This window comes from Triturus cristatus, chromosome 12 (assembly GCF_964204655.1).
Source record: "Triturus cristatus chromosome 12, aTriCri1.1, whole genome shotgun sequence".
NCBI lineage: Eukaryota > Metazoa > Chordata > Amphibia > Caudata > Salamandridae > Triturus > Triturus cristatus.
Window position 1 is genome coordinate 54081506 of NC_140595.1, and position 16983 is coordinate 54098488.

At 47.2% G+C, this 16983-nt stretch overlaps 1 protein-coding gene across 1 annotated transcript in view; it reads left to right on the forward strand.

The window, feature by feature from the left end:
• UNC13A (unc-13 homolog A) overlaps positions 1 to 16983 on the forward strand; it is a 237707-nt gene that overhangs the window by 150849 nt on the left and 69875 nt on the right. The window contains exons 20-22 of the mRNA XM_085640070.1: positions 4996 to 5111; positions 7019 to 7182; positions 14207 to 14357. Of these exons, the coding sequence (XP_085496196.1) occupies positions 4996 to 5111; positions 7019 to 7182; positions 14207 to 14357 (431 nt within the window). The remainder of the gene's footprint in view (positions 1 to 4995; positions 5112 to 7018; positions 7183 to 14206; positions 14358 to 16983) is intronic.

A 16983-nucleotide genomic window follows, 5' to 3' on the forward strand; every position in this document is an offset into this window, starting at 1 on the left:
TGAGCAATGTCCACAGAAGAACAGCGCAAGTGTTACTACAAGTCCACGGAAGAGTGTAAGGCATGATATTATCATTTCACTGGGAGAGTTCCTCCAACAAGAATACCAGTTCTCTATAATAGCTCATCTCGCATACTACCAGCCACTGGAGAGCTGCAGGTGAAAAAGAGCGAGCCCAGAGGAAAACTGAGAACACCACCTCACCAGCCCTTGGGGAAAACGTCTGAAGGAAAATACCAATCCCTGGAAGAGCTATTGAATGGATACTAATCGTTCCCAATGAATAGAGGGATGCAACCCATCTCCCGGAACAGCTGATAAAAGCGTACGTTCAGTCTCCAGGGGCAAATCATGAAAGGATAGAGCCACTCCTCTTGCATAGCTGATAAATTATATAACAATTCCCTGGAAGGCATCAAAAAGACACTACTAGCCCCCTGGAAGAGCTTATGAAAGGATACCATCAGTCCCTTGTCAGAGATGATGATACAAGCATCTCACTGGAAAAAAACAAGGACTGTGTACGATCCATCCCCTGGGATAAATAATGTAATGCTACAACCTGCCCTGTGAGTGAGCTGATAAAATAATTCCCAGGAAGTCTTATCAAAAGGATACTACCAGGCCTATCGAAGAGCTTACGAAAGAATACTGCCAGTCCCAGGGAAGAGACGATTTAAGGATACAACCATCTACCTGCAAAAACCTCCCACCTTTTCAACCGACTCCAGTTTATTCACATGAGCACCTCCAAGTCCCCAAAGATCCCAATCACCCTGGGTTCCATACTGTCTCCTCTCGTCTTCAGCCTCTACCTGGAGCCGCTTGACGCTCTACTCACTCATAACAGCATCAATATTCACCAATGTGCTGTTGGCACACAACTCTAGTGGAAGGACTCCTCTGCTTCATACATCCATTGCCTCACACGCTGCCTGCACATCATCCAGACCCGGATGTTTAGCTCCTATCTGAAGCTCAGCCCAACCAAGACATAACTACTGTTACTTGCGGTGAACAACAATCAAGAAACAATACAAGCCTCGATCAATAAAATAAACCTTCGTGTCTTTGAACCCCAACTTTCACCAAATGCCAGTCACTTGGATTGACCCTGTACACCAACCTCGGACTCCAGGAACACTTTGCCAAAGAAATTAACAATGACTACCTGGTAAAAGTTCCCTCTGCTAAAGAAGGTGAAAGTGTTTCTATCAGAAAGCAACTTCAGAGCTACTGTTTAAGCCTATGTAGCTCCCATACTCTTGCATCTGGATGGTGTTAATGCGCTGCTCCGTGGCCTCCCAAAGTCGATACTGGCACCAATTAAGGGCATCCTACCTGCTGCAGCACCATTTATCCAGGGCCTGAATCACACCATCCCCATCCTGATGGAACTCTATTTCCTCCCCATGCTCCCTTGCACAATCTTCAACATCAGCTGCATCATTTATGAAGCCATCACAACCAGCACCGCTGCTTATCTTGCAGACAAACTTGTCATCTCTGGGGGTTCTTGGCAGACTTGTAGCCAGGACACTATCAGTCTGTAGAGTAAGAAGGGTAAAAATGAAAAAACGAGACAGCAGGCAGTTTCCATCTATGCACCCAGGATCTGGAACAACATTGCCGTTTCCATCGGGACCGCCCCAACGCTGCTCCAATTTGAGAGCGAGCTATATGACAATACATGAACCATCCACAACCCAGCAACCTCTTCTATCACTTGCGGACTTAAGGCTTATCTTTGGGCTTGTACAGGGTTTCGCTGCCTCTAAGATAGATTTGCACTGCAGAAATTCTACATTCATGCGTTTCTATGTATATACATGAAAGGATGCTACAGTCCCCTTATAGAGTTGATGCAAAGACACTTAACACAGCCAAGAGTGAAGTGATAAAAGAAAGCATCCTCTCTATCCGTTGAGAGAAGATTGAAGGATGCTACAGTGCCATGCAGGACTACGTTAGATTATATATAAATCCCTCTGGAAAAGACAATGAAATGATGCCACCAGTCACTGGGAATTATGATGTAAGGATTCTACTAGTCCCATGAGCAAACTCGCGAAAGATGACTTCCACTTCCCTTCAAAAGGTGATGAAAGGATAAGACCAGTCCAATGGGAGAGATGATGTAAATACACTACCTGCGCTCTGGCAGACCGGATTAAAGGGCACTATCTGTCCCATGAGTGCGCTCCTGGAATTAAGGCCCAAGCCCTCTGGGGAGGCTGCCGAACGGATTCTACCGGTCCCTCGATAGGTTGGTGAAAGGTAGACCATACATTGAGAGTCCTGCTGAAAAAGTAGTGTCATCAAACTCACAGAGCTGCTTGAATCCTCTCTGCGTTCCACCTCCCTCCTACAAGCATCAGCACTCACGTCCTTGAATCCCTCGCAAACCCGATCTGCTGTGCCATCCAGCGAGCTCTGTTGTTAGGTTATTCTGGGATGATATACCAGCAGTTGTTCCCTCCAATGCTCTGCTTTTCAGAAAACCTTACATTTGTTTAATGTAAATAATCATTGCCTTTTGTTCTCCTTCACTACAATTATCCAGAATGCCTGACATTAATTGCGTGTATTGTGTATTTAGTAAATTAAAGTTTACAGTTTTTTTCGCCAGCCATAAGCTCAGATCCCTATATCCCCTGCTCTCTGGCTTCTTCGACGCCTGAACCTGTAATGATTGTAAACGGGTCGTTGACATGTCATTACTACTGCTATTTTCGACGTTCTTCCTGCTTCATCAGACATCCTTTGCCCCTGTTAAAGGGCAGAAATGCCTATTCATTTCCATTGTTATAGAAGAAGCTGAACTGAGCTCCTATAATCCTTCCTTTTGTGTTAGGAAGTAGAAGAGTGAGCAAGTTCCAAAACTGAGAGAAAGTAACTGATGAATGAATAGATGACGACAAACACAGAGAGCACAGAGAGTCCTCGCGGATGTCGAGCTTTTGCACTGCCTCACCTAGTAATACTGTAATGTTGCAGCACCGGCAGGCCCAGCCCTTTCGGTGAAGTCCATTGCTTCGTAGCTTATCAAAGACTTTGAGACCTCCGTCAAGGAAGCCCTTTCACTGAGGGATGAAGGAACCACTGCAGTTAGCGTATCTGCCCGAGGCCTCGTCCTCTGAATATGCTCTAGGTGATGTCTAGTTGACACGAAGAGTTTGCAGATACACTAAGGTGAATAGGACTGAAACCACTCTGATTTAAGAAACCTAGATAAGATGGAAAAAGAGTTTCCTTAGACTTTTATTACTTCGTTGTTTGATTATAGGATTCTCCTCACTTCTACTGCAGGCCTCTTTCCAGCCCTTACTTTGACTTTCACAACACCTGGAATTTCTTCTCCACGCCTCCTAAAAAGCTTTGGGCAGTCTTGAGTGTTTGCTCGAAGACCTGAATCCTTGACGAAGCTTGGGTTTCCTTGTTTTTGTTCAGTCTTTTCTAAAGCCTGTTTTTGCCCCTGGAACAATTTTCTCTCCTAATTAGGCAAGTCCATCAGTAGTTCAGTCCATCTTGGTTGATTACACCATCAGTCAGACCTTTTTTCTCTCATCTCTACAGTAGACCTTGCAGAAAACTAGAAGAACAGTCAACACAGGAGTCTTATCTGACAAAGATCTTTTAAAATATATTTTGGGTATCCACCTTCCTTCCTAGTTGCCATCAGTAAATTCCTCCTTGATGTTTTTTTGATCAGTTATTACATCAAATTCATTTTTGCTGCCTCCCCTTTGCAAGAAGTCTATTTAGGATCCCAACATCTCGTCCAGTTTCAAAAGTATTCTGAATCTGCCATTTCTGTGAAAAAGATCCACGTGGACTTACGGACGGTGGTCCTAATGTGGACAATGACAGTAGAAACTGTATCCTCACCTTATTTCAGTATCTCGGTTCTGTAGTGATTCTGTGAGCAAGCATCGTTTCCTGGTTGATCTGCTGTTTCAGTGGGTAATAATGGTGTATTTGGCCCCATTGTTCTATGAGAAAAGGCTTTACAGATTATCCTCCGCTTATCGTAAAGCTGAAGACAACGGTGGCCAACATTACATCATGCCTACCCGCGAGACCAGGTGAAAAACGCCCATTGCCTTATCCCAAGCCTCATTATAACCACTGGGATTCTTTTTGATTAAGATCACATGTTGAGAACAAGATTAAGAAATTCTGTATCTCCTCTGGACAGAAAGTTTTCTTTGGTCCCACAAGTCAGCACATTGACCAGCAATTTGTTTTTACACCTCATGGCACATCGCCCCATTCTTCGTTTCCTGCCTCTTTTGTGTAGAGTCAAGATAGTGAATTGGAGCCTGGCTACGCTACTATGACAATAGATATAGCCTTGACCTAGGTATGCCATTGCTGCAACACTGCCATCCTCACAAGGTGCAGATTGTTGTTAACGGGCAAGCATAGATTCAGAACCTTTTGCTCAATTCATAAGGCTTTCCAGACCTCAATATTTGAAGCAAAATTGGACATAGTTGCACAAATCGTCCAACAATTGAACCATCTAAAAGGCTAGAATATGAGTTGTATGGCAATACTGTTACAGCCCAAAATTCACTTTTCAACTTAAACGGGATTCCAAGTGGTGTGGTTTTATTGCACCTGAGATTGCTGGTGACCCATTTTCACCGGCTGAAAACGGATAGAATATGTACCCAGTAAAAGGGGTGTGTGGAGTTAAACATGTAGAGAGTGGTGCAGTAGTTCCACTTCCACGTGCTAGTCCCCGTACCAGGGCATCAGTGTCATAATGTAGTCAGTATCATGAGTCGCAGAAATAAAATCACATTCCCTTTGACCCCGCCATCCCACGAGGATTGCAAGAACAAGGTGTTGTTTTTTTGTCCAAGCAGGAAATGTTTTTGAAAACAGTTAAATGCTAGACTATACTGCTGTCTGCAATAGAAATACAATTTTGTACTGTAACATATCATTTCATCCTCTAACTCGCTAATTTGCTCTTCATCTCATCAGATAAACGGACAGATAAATCAGCGGTGTCTGGTGCCATTAGACTGCATATCAGTGTCGAGATCAAGGGGGAGGAGAAAGTGGCACCTTACCACGTCCAGTACACCTGTCTCCATGAGGTGAGTGCATAAAAGGTAGCACCTTATCACGTCCTGGACACCTGTCTCCATGAGGTGAGTGCATGAAAGGTAGCACCTTATCACGTCCTGGACACCTGTCTCCATGAGGTGAGTGCATGAAAGGTAGCACCTTATCACATCCAGTACACCTGTTTCCATAAGGTGAGTGCATGTAAGGTAGCACCTTATCACATCCAGGACACCTGTTTCCATAAGGTAAGTGCATGAAAGGTAGCACCTTATCACATCCAGGACACCTGTTTCCATAAGGTAAGTGCATGAAAGGTAGCACCTTATCACATCCAGGACACCTGTTTCCATAAGGTGAGTGCATGAAAGGTAGCACCTTATCACATCCAGGACACCTGTTTCCATAAGGTGAGTGCATGAAAGGTAGCACCTAATCACATCCAGGACACCTGTTTCATAAGGTGAGTGCATGAAAGGTAGCACCTTATCACGTCCTGGACACCTGTTTCCACGAGGTGAGTGCATGGAAAGGTAGCCCCTTATCACGTCCCGTAGGCCTCTTTCCTTGAGATGTGTGCATAGAAAGATAGCACCCTATCACGCCCAGGACACCTGCCTCCATTAGGTGAGTGCATGGAAAGGTAACACCTTATCACATCTGGTACTCTTGTTTCCATGCGGTAAATGCATGAAACAGTTGCTCCTTATACCACGTGCTCTCCATGAAGTGAGCCCATAGAAAGGTGGCACTACACGGGGGCGCTACACTTGTTTGTTGTTTCAGCAATGTAAATGTGCAGAAAGGGTAGCACCTTTCCATGATCAGTGTACCTGTCTCCAAGACGCAAGTGTGGCAAAGATGGCACCTGAAACACTTCTAATACACTTGTCTATATGTGGCAAAGACAGGGTGGTGGTGGCTGGCTCCTGTCAGCACACATGCCTTGAAGACACCGCCACACATTCTCTGCGTCTGTCTGCATTGAAGGAGTCAGAATTGTGGACCCATACCGGGGCCAGTCCATCTGCCTCCTTGATGTGAGTGTGAAGAAAATGAATGCTAATCGCATACTGAACATCAGTCTTAAGAAGTGTGCACGAATGTGGCATATACCACAAGCAGGAGATGTTGGTTTCATATCACACGCTTAAGACCTGTCAAATACTTGTCATGGCCCTGGAAGGAGGAAGGCGAAAACAGGGTTTCCTTTTTTGTCCCAGTGAAAGGGGCTCATCAAGTGTGCTGAGGAGTGTAGAGGAAGAAGATGGGGGTATGAGAGGACACCAAGGGGAAGTGTAAGAGGAGAGTTGTGGGGAAGGCAAGGGGCGTTATTGAGGGAAGGAGAGGACTGCGGTGGAGGTTGGATGCAGGTGAGGTTTGAAAAACGGGTGTACTTGAAACAAGAATGAAAGTACTGTTGGTCTGTGCAAGAGATGCCACCAAGAATAATGTCTCCTTAAAATATATTTTACAGGGTACAAACAACAGGCTTGCCCTCTGGACATGCCAGGTCTGAGCTCTCTGATTCTCACCAATCCAATATCCTGCTTCTAAGAGAGCAACCTTAGTGCTCTGTATTCAATTCACCAGAAAAAGTGTCGGATTCCATTAATTAATTAGAGGTCCCGAGTAGTGCAACATATCCCCATCAACATCTTCTGGCTGCTTGACAAAACATCAAAGTATTGTGTGGTGAAGGATGCAAAACATTTCACTCTTTTTCCCATTGCAAGTGAGATTATTCCTTGGGCCTCTGAGAAGAAGTGGAGTAGCTAGAGTAAAATTGTCCAAAAGACTTATGACTCTTAAAGGTAAGTAGAGTTGGTAAAAAGTAGGAAATGTGTCATATTTCCAGGATGCATAGCTAATGATATCGAATAAGTAATGGAACCGAAGTAAGTCTTGACATTGTATATCTGTCTCCACTCTATTTCAGAACTTGTTCCACTTCCTGACAGATGTACAGAACAATGGTGTAGTGAAGATCCCAGATGCCAAAGGTGACGACGCCTGGAAAGTGTACTTCGATGAGACCGCCCAGGAGATTGTGGATGAGTTTGCAATGAGATATGGTGTGGAGTCCATCTACCAAGCAATGACGTAAGAGTTTTGGCAGCAGGTGGGGGGGTTTGGGGCTCTCAACATTAAAAAGTTTTGGGGCCTGGACGAGTGTAAATAAGGATAACTATTTGTTACCTTGAAGAACCATCACCGAAAGACAGGTTTCAATCTTCATTTCACCATTAAGATCATTTCAACCATTTATCATGATGAGCGGTCAAAGATCTTTGAGTTACTCTGTTTTTCTAAATCTAAGACCTGTAATAGGGACATGGGCTAGAGACTTCATCCATTGGTCTACAGACATCCCTATGATGTACTCACCAATGCTGGCAGTGCCAACTTCTCTAGTGGCACCATCTCCATGGATTCATGTTCTTGGTTGAACTTCTTTTTCTTAAATGCTCACCAACAGGAGCCGGTGAATCAAGCATGTGAATCTATGGACATATCAATAGTGAATAATCATTGTTTTAGGTAAGTCATTTTGGTGTCATTTATTGTTTGGTGGATGCCCCATCAGCAGCTGGCTCAGCAGGGGCCTGCCCTCTACCATGCTTGTGAAATGACCCCCTGTCCTCCCTAAAGATCCTTGACTGCTTTGTGGGTGACTCTGCAGCAACAGTGCGTCTGCCTGAACCATGGATACACTTTTGGCATACAGAATGAGAACCAGGCTGTCATCTTGATGTGAGCACAAGGCGTTACATTTTGCTTTTCAGAAACCAACCCTAAAATCGAGGGTTTACTTTGGAGAAGGAAAAAAGGCAATGTCTCTGAGACAGGGATTTTTCTCCCTGAGCATTAGACCCATTATTATTTCTTTGGGGCATGTGTGGCTGTAGATATACATGCTTTGCATACTCCTGACATCTAGTGTTGAGTCCGGACCGGTGCAAGCTGTTTTTCTTCAAAGAAAGTCTATCGAGTCACGCGGTAAGGTGACTCCTCCTCTTGGTAATAGTGCGCATGGACATCGACCCCATTATTAGATTGTTTTCTTTCCGCCATTGAGTTCAGATGTGTATTATAGCACTCCGGTTCGAGATCGATTTTGGGATCCTTTTGGTGCGTAATCCACTCTACCTTCGTCGGTATTGTTTCATTTACGTTTTCCCTTCCTCGCGTATTGAAGCTCAGAATACTTTCATTCGTTAGATCAGCATGTTTCGATCACAGCAAGATCTCATTCTACTCCACAGATATTCTGCTGATGGAACGGACTCTGTTTCGATTCTGCTCCCAGTGGCATTCCAGGTAACAATGGACCAACGTTCACAAGGTCTGAAATCTGTGCTTATCCCCCGAGTACAGAGAAGAAGACTATGAGGCCTGTTGATCATTATGATTTTTTTTTTAAACTGCTGGACCATCTGGCCCGGCGCAGAGAAATGCAGAGATGCGAAATCGAACACATGCCTGATATCTTCGGACAGGGAGATGTCGAACAAGAAGAGGAAGATCTCGAGTCCTCTGCGGCCGAAGAAGAGGGAACCTTTTTGGTTGGAGATTTGGACTCTGACTTGGATATTGATTTGGAGTCGTACAATCTGCCCCCAGGTCAAGGTGCCGCGAGTGCTCAAACCACTCACCTACCCACATTAAAACACTTCGTTTCTACAAAGCAAAAGGCTTCCACGCCGCCACTGCCATCTATCCATGGTCTGCACCGAGATTCAGCTTCAGCTGCCCCTTCCTTGGGCTTGGCACCGAAAGCACAGATAAAGCCTTCCGGTTCCGCACCGAGCAAAGATTCCACCTCTTCGGCTCCAAACGCTCCAGTTCTGAAAAGAAAAATCAGTTTGGTTACAAAACCTTTGGCACAGTTACCAAAACCAGTTCCTGCTACACCCCCAGAGCCTATTTTGGAAACCATGCATGAGAGACTCGATTCCAAACAAAAACGGATCCATATCCATCAAGAGACTGGCCGCATTGTTACAAAGTGCCTTCTACCAAGTGGCAAACCTCTTTTCAAGAAGCCTTTGATTTGCCACTGCCCACGAAGAAGAAGAACAAGGACAAGGCTACCAGTCCTGTGCACCCTATTCCTCCTCCATCTACCTCCACCGCCTGTACCTCATTCACCACAGAATCCCTTAAATATTACACCTCCGGCATCTTCACATACAGACCCATATGCAGATGGGGTAGGACACATATGGCGCACCACCAGGCCCTTGGCAAGATTATGACATTGACCCCCCCCCCCCCTCCTGGGGATACAGATGCAGACCCATACCATGCCAAACTATCACCTCCTGATGATACTACATCATATCAAGAGCCTATTGCTTGGACAGCAGCATACCATGGGTTACATTGCATAAAGAATCCATGGAAGAAGATTTTTTGTTTGATACATTGTGCATCACACACGGGACTTCTCAATCTCTTCTAATGCTTAAAGGCATGATGCGCCACACAGATGATATTTTTACGGATCCTGCACGGGCTCACGTTCTCACCCCTAGGGTAGATCAGAAATATAAGGCTGCACCATCTGACCCAATTTTCATTCTAGGCCAGCTTCCACCAGACTCCCTAGTTGCTTAAAATGCCTGTAAAAGGGCTTACTCGCAAACTACAGCCGACGCACCACCTCCTGATAACTTATTGATGCGTCAGGCAAACTGGTTGCTGCGCAATCAGCCAATCGTTGACTAATTGCAAAAGACACCGGTATTATTAGCAAGCTAGGACACCTCACTGGGATGAAATGGAGGAACTCCAACAATATCTCCGGAAGAACATAAAAAGAAAGGGCAAGAACTGGTTCAGAAGGGAAGTTAATTTCCAACTCCTCCATTAGATGCGCACTGGGCTCTGCCTATACTGCCGCCAGAGCCATCAATACAAGTGTTCTTCTACACAGGCATGCCTGGCTGCGCATCTCTGGCTTTAAACCAAAAGTCCAGCAAATGTTGCTCAATGTCCCATTTGATATGGACCATTTCTTCGGTCCACAAGTAGATGAGGTCTTGAAAAAGATGGAAAAGGACACTGAAGTTGCAAAATCCATGGGGGCACTTGAAACACCCATTCCTGGGAGCTCTTTTTATCTCTCCTCTTACAGACCAGTTTCCAAAGTAACATCTACAGATGCCTTTGCATCTTCTTACAGATCGCAAACCCACATCTCTCCATCTAGAGGGTATTTCAGAGGCAACTATAGAGGTAACAACTTCACAGATCGGGGCAAAGGTACACCAAGTCGTAATGCCCCATCCAGTAACAAACAGTGACTTACTTATTCTTTCTCCCGATCATTCTACACCTGTCGGGGGTTGATTGCAGCAGATTCTCCCCACCTCGCAGTCCATAACATCGGACCAGTGGGTGTTGGACATTATCCAACATGGTTATTGCCTGGAGCTCATCGGCAATCTTCCCAATATTCTCCCTCGCGCAGACAGGCTCTCTTTAGAACATCAACCGCTCAAACAGGAAGTGCAAGCTCTCTTACTCAAAGGAGCTATAGAGCCAGTTCCTCTACAACATCAAGGGTCAGGAGTTTATTCCCTGTACTTTTTTATCCCCAAAAAAGTCTGCTCCCTACAGCCCATTTTAGATCTATGGCCTCTGAATCACTACATATTATCAGAGCACTTCTATATGGTCACACTTCAACAAATGCTTCCACTTCTACAGCAAGGGGACTTCATGTCAGTACTAGACCTAAAGGACGCATACTTTTATATCCCCATTCACCCAGCACATCGCAAATGCCTCCGGTTTGTGATAGCAGTAAAACATTACCAATTCAAAGTCCTTCCATTCGAAGTCACTACTGCACCCAGTGTTCACCAAATGCTTAGCAGTGATAGCAGCGCATTTACACAGACAGATCATACATGTCTTTCCGTATCTAGACGACTGGCTTATCAAAGCTCATACACACCTTCTGTGTCGTCAACATACTCATATTACCATAAACCTCTTACATCAACTGGGGTTTGCCGTCAATGTTCAAAAGTCTCATCTTCAACCTTCACGGCTGCAGCCATATCTAGGGGCTGTGCTCCACACTCAATTAGGTTTATCCAATCAAAACGCAGCCAGAGTTCAACATTTTCAAACACTGCTACCACAATTTCAGGCCAAACAATCCTTGACAGTCAAAACTTTCATGCGCCTTTTGGGAATGATTGCATCGTCATAGTGCCTCAGGCGAGACTAAACATGCGTCCTCTACACGAATGTTTGACACAACAGTGGACTGAGTCACAGGGTTGACTGAACGATCTAGTGTTAGTAGACCGCCGCACTCATCACTCTCTGCAGTGTTGGAACACACAAAACCTGCTAAAAGGGTAGCCTTTCGTCGACCCTGTTCCACAGTTTGTGCTAACAGCAGACGCATCCCTCACAGGGTGGGGTGCTCACCCACACAATTTCTATCTGAGACACCAAACACCAAAATCCCCACATCAACTGCCTAGTGCTTCAAGCTGTTCACCTAGCATTGAAAGCATTTCTCTCCTCCCACCTCACCTCATAGGCAAGTATGTCTTAGTCCAGATGGACAATATGACGGCTATGTACTATATACAAAAACAGGGGGGGGGACACTCTCTACAATTGTCACACCTCTTTCAGACCATTTGGCATTGGGTAATACATAACAAAATCCATCTGTTAGCGGAAAATCTTCCGGGTACGGACAACCAATTTGCTGACCTTCTCAGCCGGATGCAGCAACAAGTCCACGAGTGGGAACTCCACCCCCAAGTCCTTCTCCTCTACTTCCACAAGTGGGGGTTTCCAACAATGGACCTATTTACGACCTCCGAGAACACAAGATGCCCAAACTTTGCCTCCAGGTTCCCACACCCTCTATCCAAAGGCAATGCACTACGGATGAGTTAGTCAGGTATATTTGCCTATGCTTTTCCGCCTCTCCTTCTTCCGTTTCTGGTTCCGGAGGCTCAGGCAAACATCTCTCGCCCTCCATTCTGGTGGCTCCCACATTGGCTCATCAGCCTTGGTTCACTGCACTGCTCGAACTCTCAGTGGTTCCACACAAGAAGCTTCACCTCAACCCAGATCTTCTCATGCAGAACCATGGCAAAATCTGACATCCAAACCTAAAAGAGCTAAACATTGCGATTCGGCTCCTGAAGTCATAGAATTCAGGAATCTAAATTGGCCACCAGAATGTATGACCATTCTTAATGAAGCACATAAATATACCACTAGAGCTTGTTATGCAGCCAAATTTTTTTTTTTTTACTGTCCCAACAAAAATATTGATACACTCCATGCATCTGTACAAAACAGTATTTGTTACCTTTTGCATTTACAGCGCTCTGGCCTTGCTTATATTTCCATACGCTTACATCTTACGGCTGTGGCTCCTTATCTACAAAACAGCCAACACGTATCATTGTTCAAAGTTCCAGTTATTACAGCTTTCCAACAAGGCCTTAAAAGTGTGATACCACCCAGAGTCCCACCTGCACCCACGTTTAATCTCAATATTGTTCTCACAAGACTTATAGGTCCACCCTCTGAACAATTACACAATTTCTCCCTCCAATTTCTATCTTGGAAGGTTGCTTTCTTAATTGGCAACATTTCACTTAGGCGTGTCAGTCAGCTCCAGGCATTAACTTTGGAAGAACCTTTGCTCCAACTACATAGGGATAGGGTAGTTCTTCATACCAACCCAAAATTCCTTCCAAAGGTGGTGCCTCTTTCCACATTAACCAATCAGTTAACTACCTGTTTTCTTCCCTCAAGCATATTCTGTGGCAGAAAGCGCTCTGCAGACACTAGATGTCAAAAGAGCATTAATGTATTATACGGATAGAACAAAAGACTTTGGCAAAACAAAACAACTCTTTGTTACTTTTGCACCCCCTCATAAAGGAAACCCCATTTCTAAATCAGGCATTTATACATGGATCTTTAAATGTATTCAGACATGCTATATCAAAGCTAAACAACTTTAGCTATATCCCCTAGGGTGCATTCTACTCGCAAAAAAAGGGGCGTCTATGGTTTTCTTGGACAACATCCCAATAGCTGGCATTAGTAAAGCAGCTACATGGTCTACACCACACACTTTCACTAAGCACTATGGTGTGGATATTCTAGCACACCAACAAGCTAATTTAGGACTGGCGGTGCTACGTACACTTTTTCAAACAACTGCAACGTCCACTGGTTAGCCGCCGCTTTTAGAGGACACTGCTATACAGTCTATGTAATGCATATATATTTACAGCCACACATGCCTCAAACAGATTATGTTACCATGAAAGAATCTGTTCTTGGCTTATAGTGCTGTGGATTCACTTGTGCCCACCCTCCTCCCCGGACACCTATGGTTGTTGCAGTTCTTATCTATACCTTCAGATGCATGGACATCTCTTTACTGATACTTGCTTATACTCCATTCTCACCCTCCTGCGGGAAAACAATCTAACAATGGAGTTGATGCCCATGTGCACTATTACCAAGAAGAGTCTTCACCTTACCCCGTGACTCGAAAGACTTTCAAAGAAGAAAAACAACTTGCACACCTCTGCACACAATAGTAGGTGGCAGGAGTATGCGAAGCATGTGAATCTACAGCACAACGTGCTAAGAACAGATTCTTACAGGTTGGGTAACATAATCCTTCCAGCCTCGGTCCACCATTCCACACAGTACTGGCCTAAAAAGCGCAGACCTTCCACTTCATGAAAGACAGCCACCATTCAGTAGCCCTCTGTCCGCATGTGATCAGTCGGCGTAGAACTCAAAGCAGTAGCTCCACCAACAGTCAATAAGGGGTTTCCTCCACTATATATCAGCTGTGTCAACTTTGAGGTTGATGCAGTTGCATGGACCATTGATTTACTGCAGTTCTCCCATCACTCCAAACGGTAAATGACCCACACCATGTTTTGTACAAAGTGAGCTTCCTTAGAGTCAAAAAACATGTTTTAATCACTATTGACAGTTAGTTACAGATGCAAAAGGGATGTTAAACCAATTACATCAGTTTGTGGAAGATATAAGAGCAGTAGAACCATTCTTACACATCATCATTTTCCAACTCTCTCTTTTTCTTTAGCCACTTTGCCTGCCTTTCTTCTAAGTACATGTGTCCTGGGGTGCCAGCTGTGATGAGCACCTTACTTGCCAACATCAATGCCTACTATGCCCATACAACTGCCTCCACCAACGTGTCTGCCTCGGACCGATTTGCGGCTTCCAATTTCGGGGTAAGTCCAGCAGTATACTTCATCTGACATATAGGAAAATCAGGAGTATTCATGATACACCACTGCCTTTGCATAGCAGGAGAGTCTGTGGCAGCATCAAATGTGTGTCAAGACAGGCTTGTGACCGGTCTGCCCCAGTCGTACCCAGTTTTCTAGTGCAATGGTTTTCCTAGGCTCCATCTCAGAATGACACTATACAGTCTCTACATTGGTGAGAGTGAACAAGAACGCGCCGGAGGAGTGAAAATAAGGAAGTCTGTAAGGCTTTGCATAACCCTTAGTTACGAACCAGGCCCATTGCTGCACGTGCATCTGGCAGGAATCATGAACACTGACACGCCTGTGGAAACACACACCTTCCCTTTCTTGCTGCACCAAGTTGGCCTTAAGTTAAGGCAGTGTCTAGTTTACTCGCCCAGAATATTGAGAAAGGAACCACTGTGCCCTCGGCCTGGTCGCTCACACACCTCCCGCCTGCTCCTTACCTGCTGGACCTCCTGCTGCCGCCTGCCGCCTGATCCACCTCAGGGCCGCCGAGCGCCGCCCCAGCCGCCACAGGGCCGCCAAGCGCCGCCACCGAGCCCCCTGGTTTCCCGCCGCTGCCCACGAGACCCCGCCCCCCCGCCCGCCGATTGGTTCCCGCGCTCCCCGCCTCCCCGCAGACCCTCCCTCCCGGCTCCCCTCTTATGACGCCCCCAGAGCGACCGCGCAGCGGACGCGCGCAGCGGGAGCACCGAATGAGCGCCGAAGGTGCGCCAAAGGTAAGCCCGTCTGCGCCCGTCCGCGCCTGGACCGCGCCCAGCGCCAGGACCCCTGGCCCCCGCAGACCCCAGCCCACCCGCCTGACTTACGACGCCGCCACCCTCAACGCACTCAACACCGGCCGAACCCCCGGGTGCTACCGAGCCACCCCGAGACGCACCCACGGACCCTTCAGCTGCCTCACCTGCAAGTTCACCTGCATCCGGACCTGCCCCGCACCAGCACCCGCCAAGCCGAACACCAGCAGCAACCACCTCAAGTGCATCCTGCTCAACACCCGCTCTGTCCACAGACACGCCGTTCAACTCTGGAACCTCCTTGACACCACAGCTCCTGACGTTGCCTTCCTCACGGAAACCTGGATGAACGACTCCTCAGCGCCCGACATCGCCATCGCCGTCCCAGAGGGCTACAAGATCATCCGGAGAGACCGCGACAACCAGACTGGAGGAGGCATCGCCATCATCCACAGAGACACCATCCGTATCTCGACCAACGCCGACAACACCCTGACATCCGCCGAACACCTGCACTTCCAGATCCACACCGACCCCAAGACCACCCTCAGAGGCACCCTGATCTACCGACCCCCGGGACCACGCACTCAATTCAGCGAAGACATCGCCGACTTCATCAGCCCGCACGCCCTCCCCTCGGCCGACTACATCCTCCTCGGGGACATCAACTTCCACCTGGAGAACAACAACGACCGCAACACCACCACCCTGCTTGACAACCTCGCCACCCTCGGACTCAAGCAGCTGGTGACCACCCCCACCCACCTCGCCGGACACACACTCAACGCCATCTTCTCGTCCAGCAAAGACATCTCCTTCAGCCACGCCACTGGACTCCACTGGACGGACCACAGCTGCATCCACTTCACCTTCAAAAGAACCACGGTCCACCACCACCAGCAACAGGCCGCACGAAGAAGCTGGAACAAGATCACAGCCGAACAACTCACCACATCCCTGAGCCAGCACCCTCCCGCCAGCTCACCGAACCCCAGCCAAGCCGCCGACAACCTCACGAAATGGATCTCCACCTGCGCGGACGAGCTTGCCCCTCTGAGGACCCCACCCAGCAGACCCGGAAGCAAGAAGGCCCCTTGGTTCACCGACGAACTCAAGAGCTCCAAGAAGAACTGCCGAGCCCTCGAGAAAGCATGGAGAAGAGACCCAACGCCGGACAACATGACTACCCTCAAGCTCGCCACCCGAAGGCACCATCAACTGATCCACGCCACCAAGAAAACAGCATTCAAGGACCGGTTGGACAACAACGCACACAACAGCAAGGAACTCTTCAACATCGTCAGAGAGCTCTCCAACCCCAACGCCGGAACCAACGACATCACCCCATCGCAAGACCTCTGCAACTCCCTCGCCTCCTACTTCCACAACAAGATCGCTGACATACACAACAGCTTCAGAACACAACCAACGCTCCCCACGACCAAACCAACGCCCCCCACCACCACCCTCAACGCCTGGACACCGATCAACCTCGAAGACACCATCAGCACGATGAACTCCATCCACTCCGGTTCCCCAACCGACCCCTGCCCTCACCACATCTTCAACAAGGCCGACGCTGTCATCGCACCCCACCTGCGGGACATCATCAACACCTCCCTCAACACCGCCACCTTCCCTGAGAGCTGGAAGCACGCCGAACTCAGCGCTCTACTAAAGAAACCAACGGCGGACCCCACCGAACTCAAGAACTACCGCCCCATCTCGCTCCTCCCGTTTCCAGCCAAAGTCATCGAGAAGACCATCAACAAGCAACTGGCAGCCTTCCTCGAGACGACTGGTTCCCTCGACCCTTCCCAGTCAGGCTTCCGGGCCAACCACAGCAC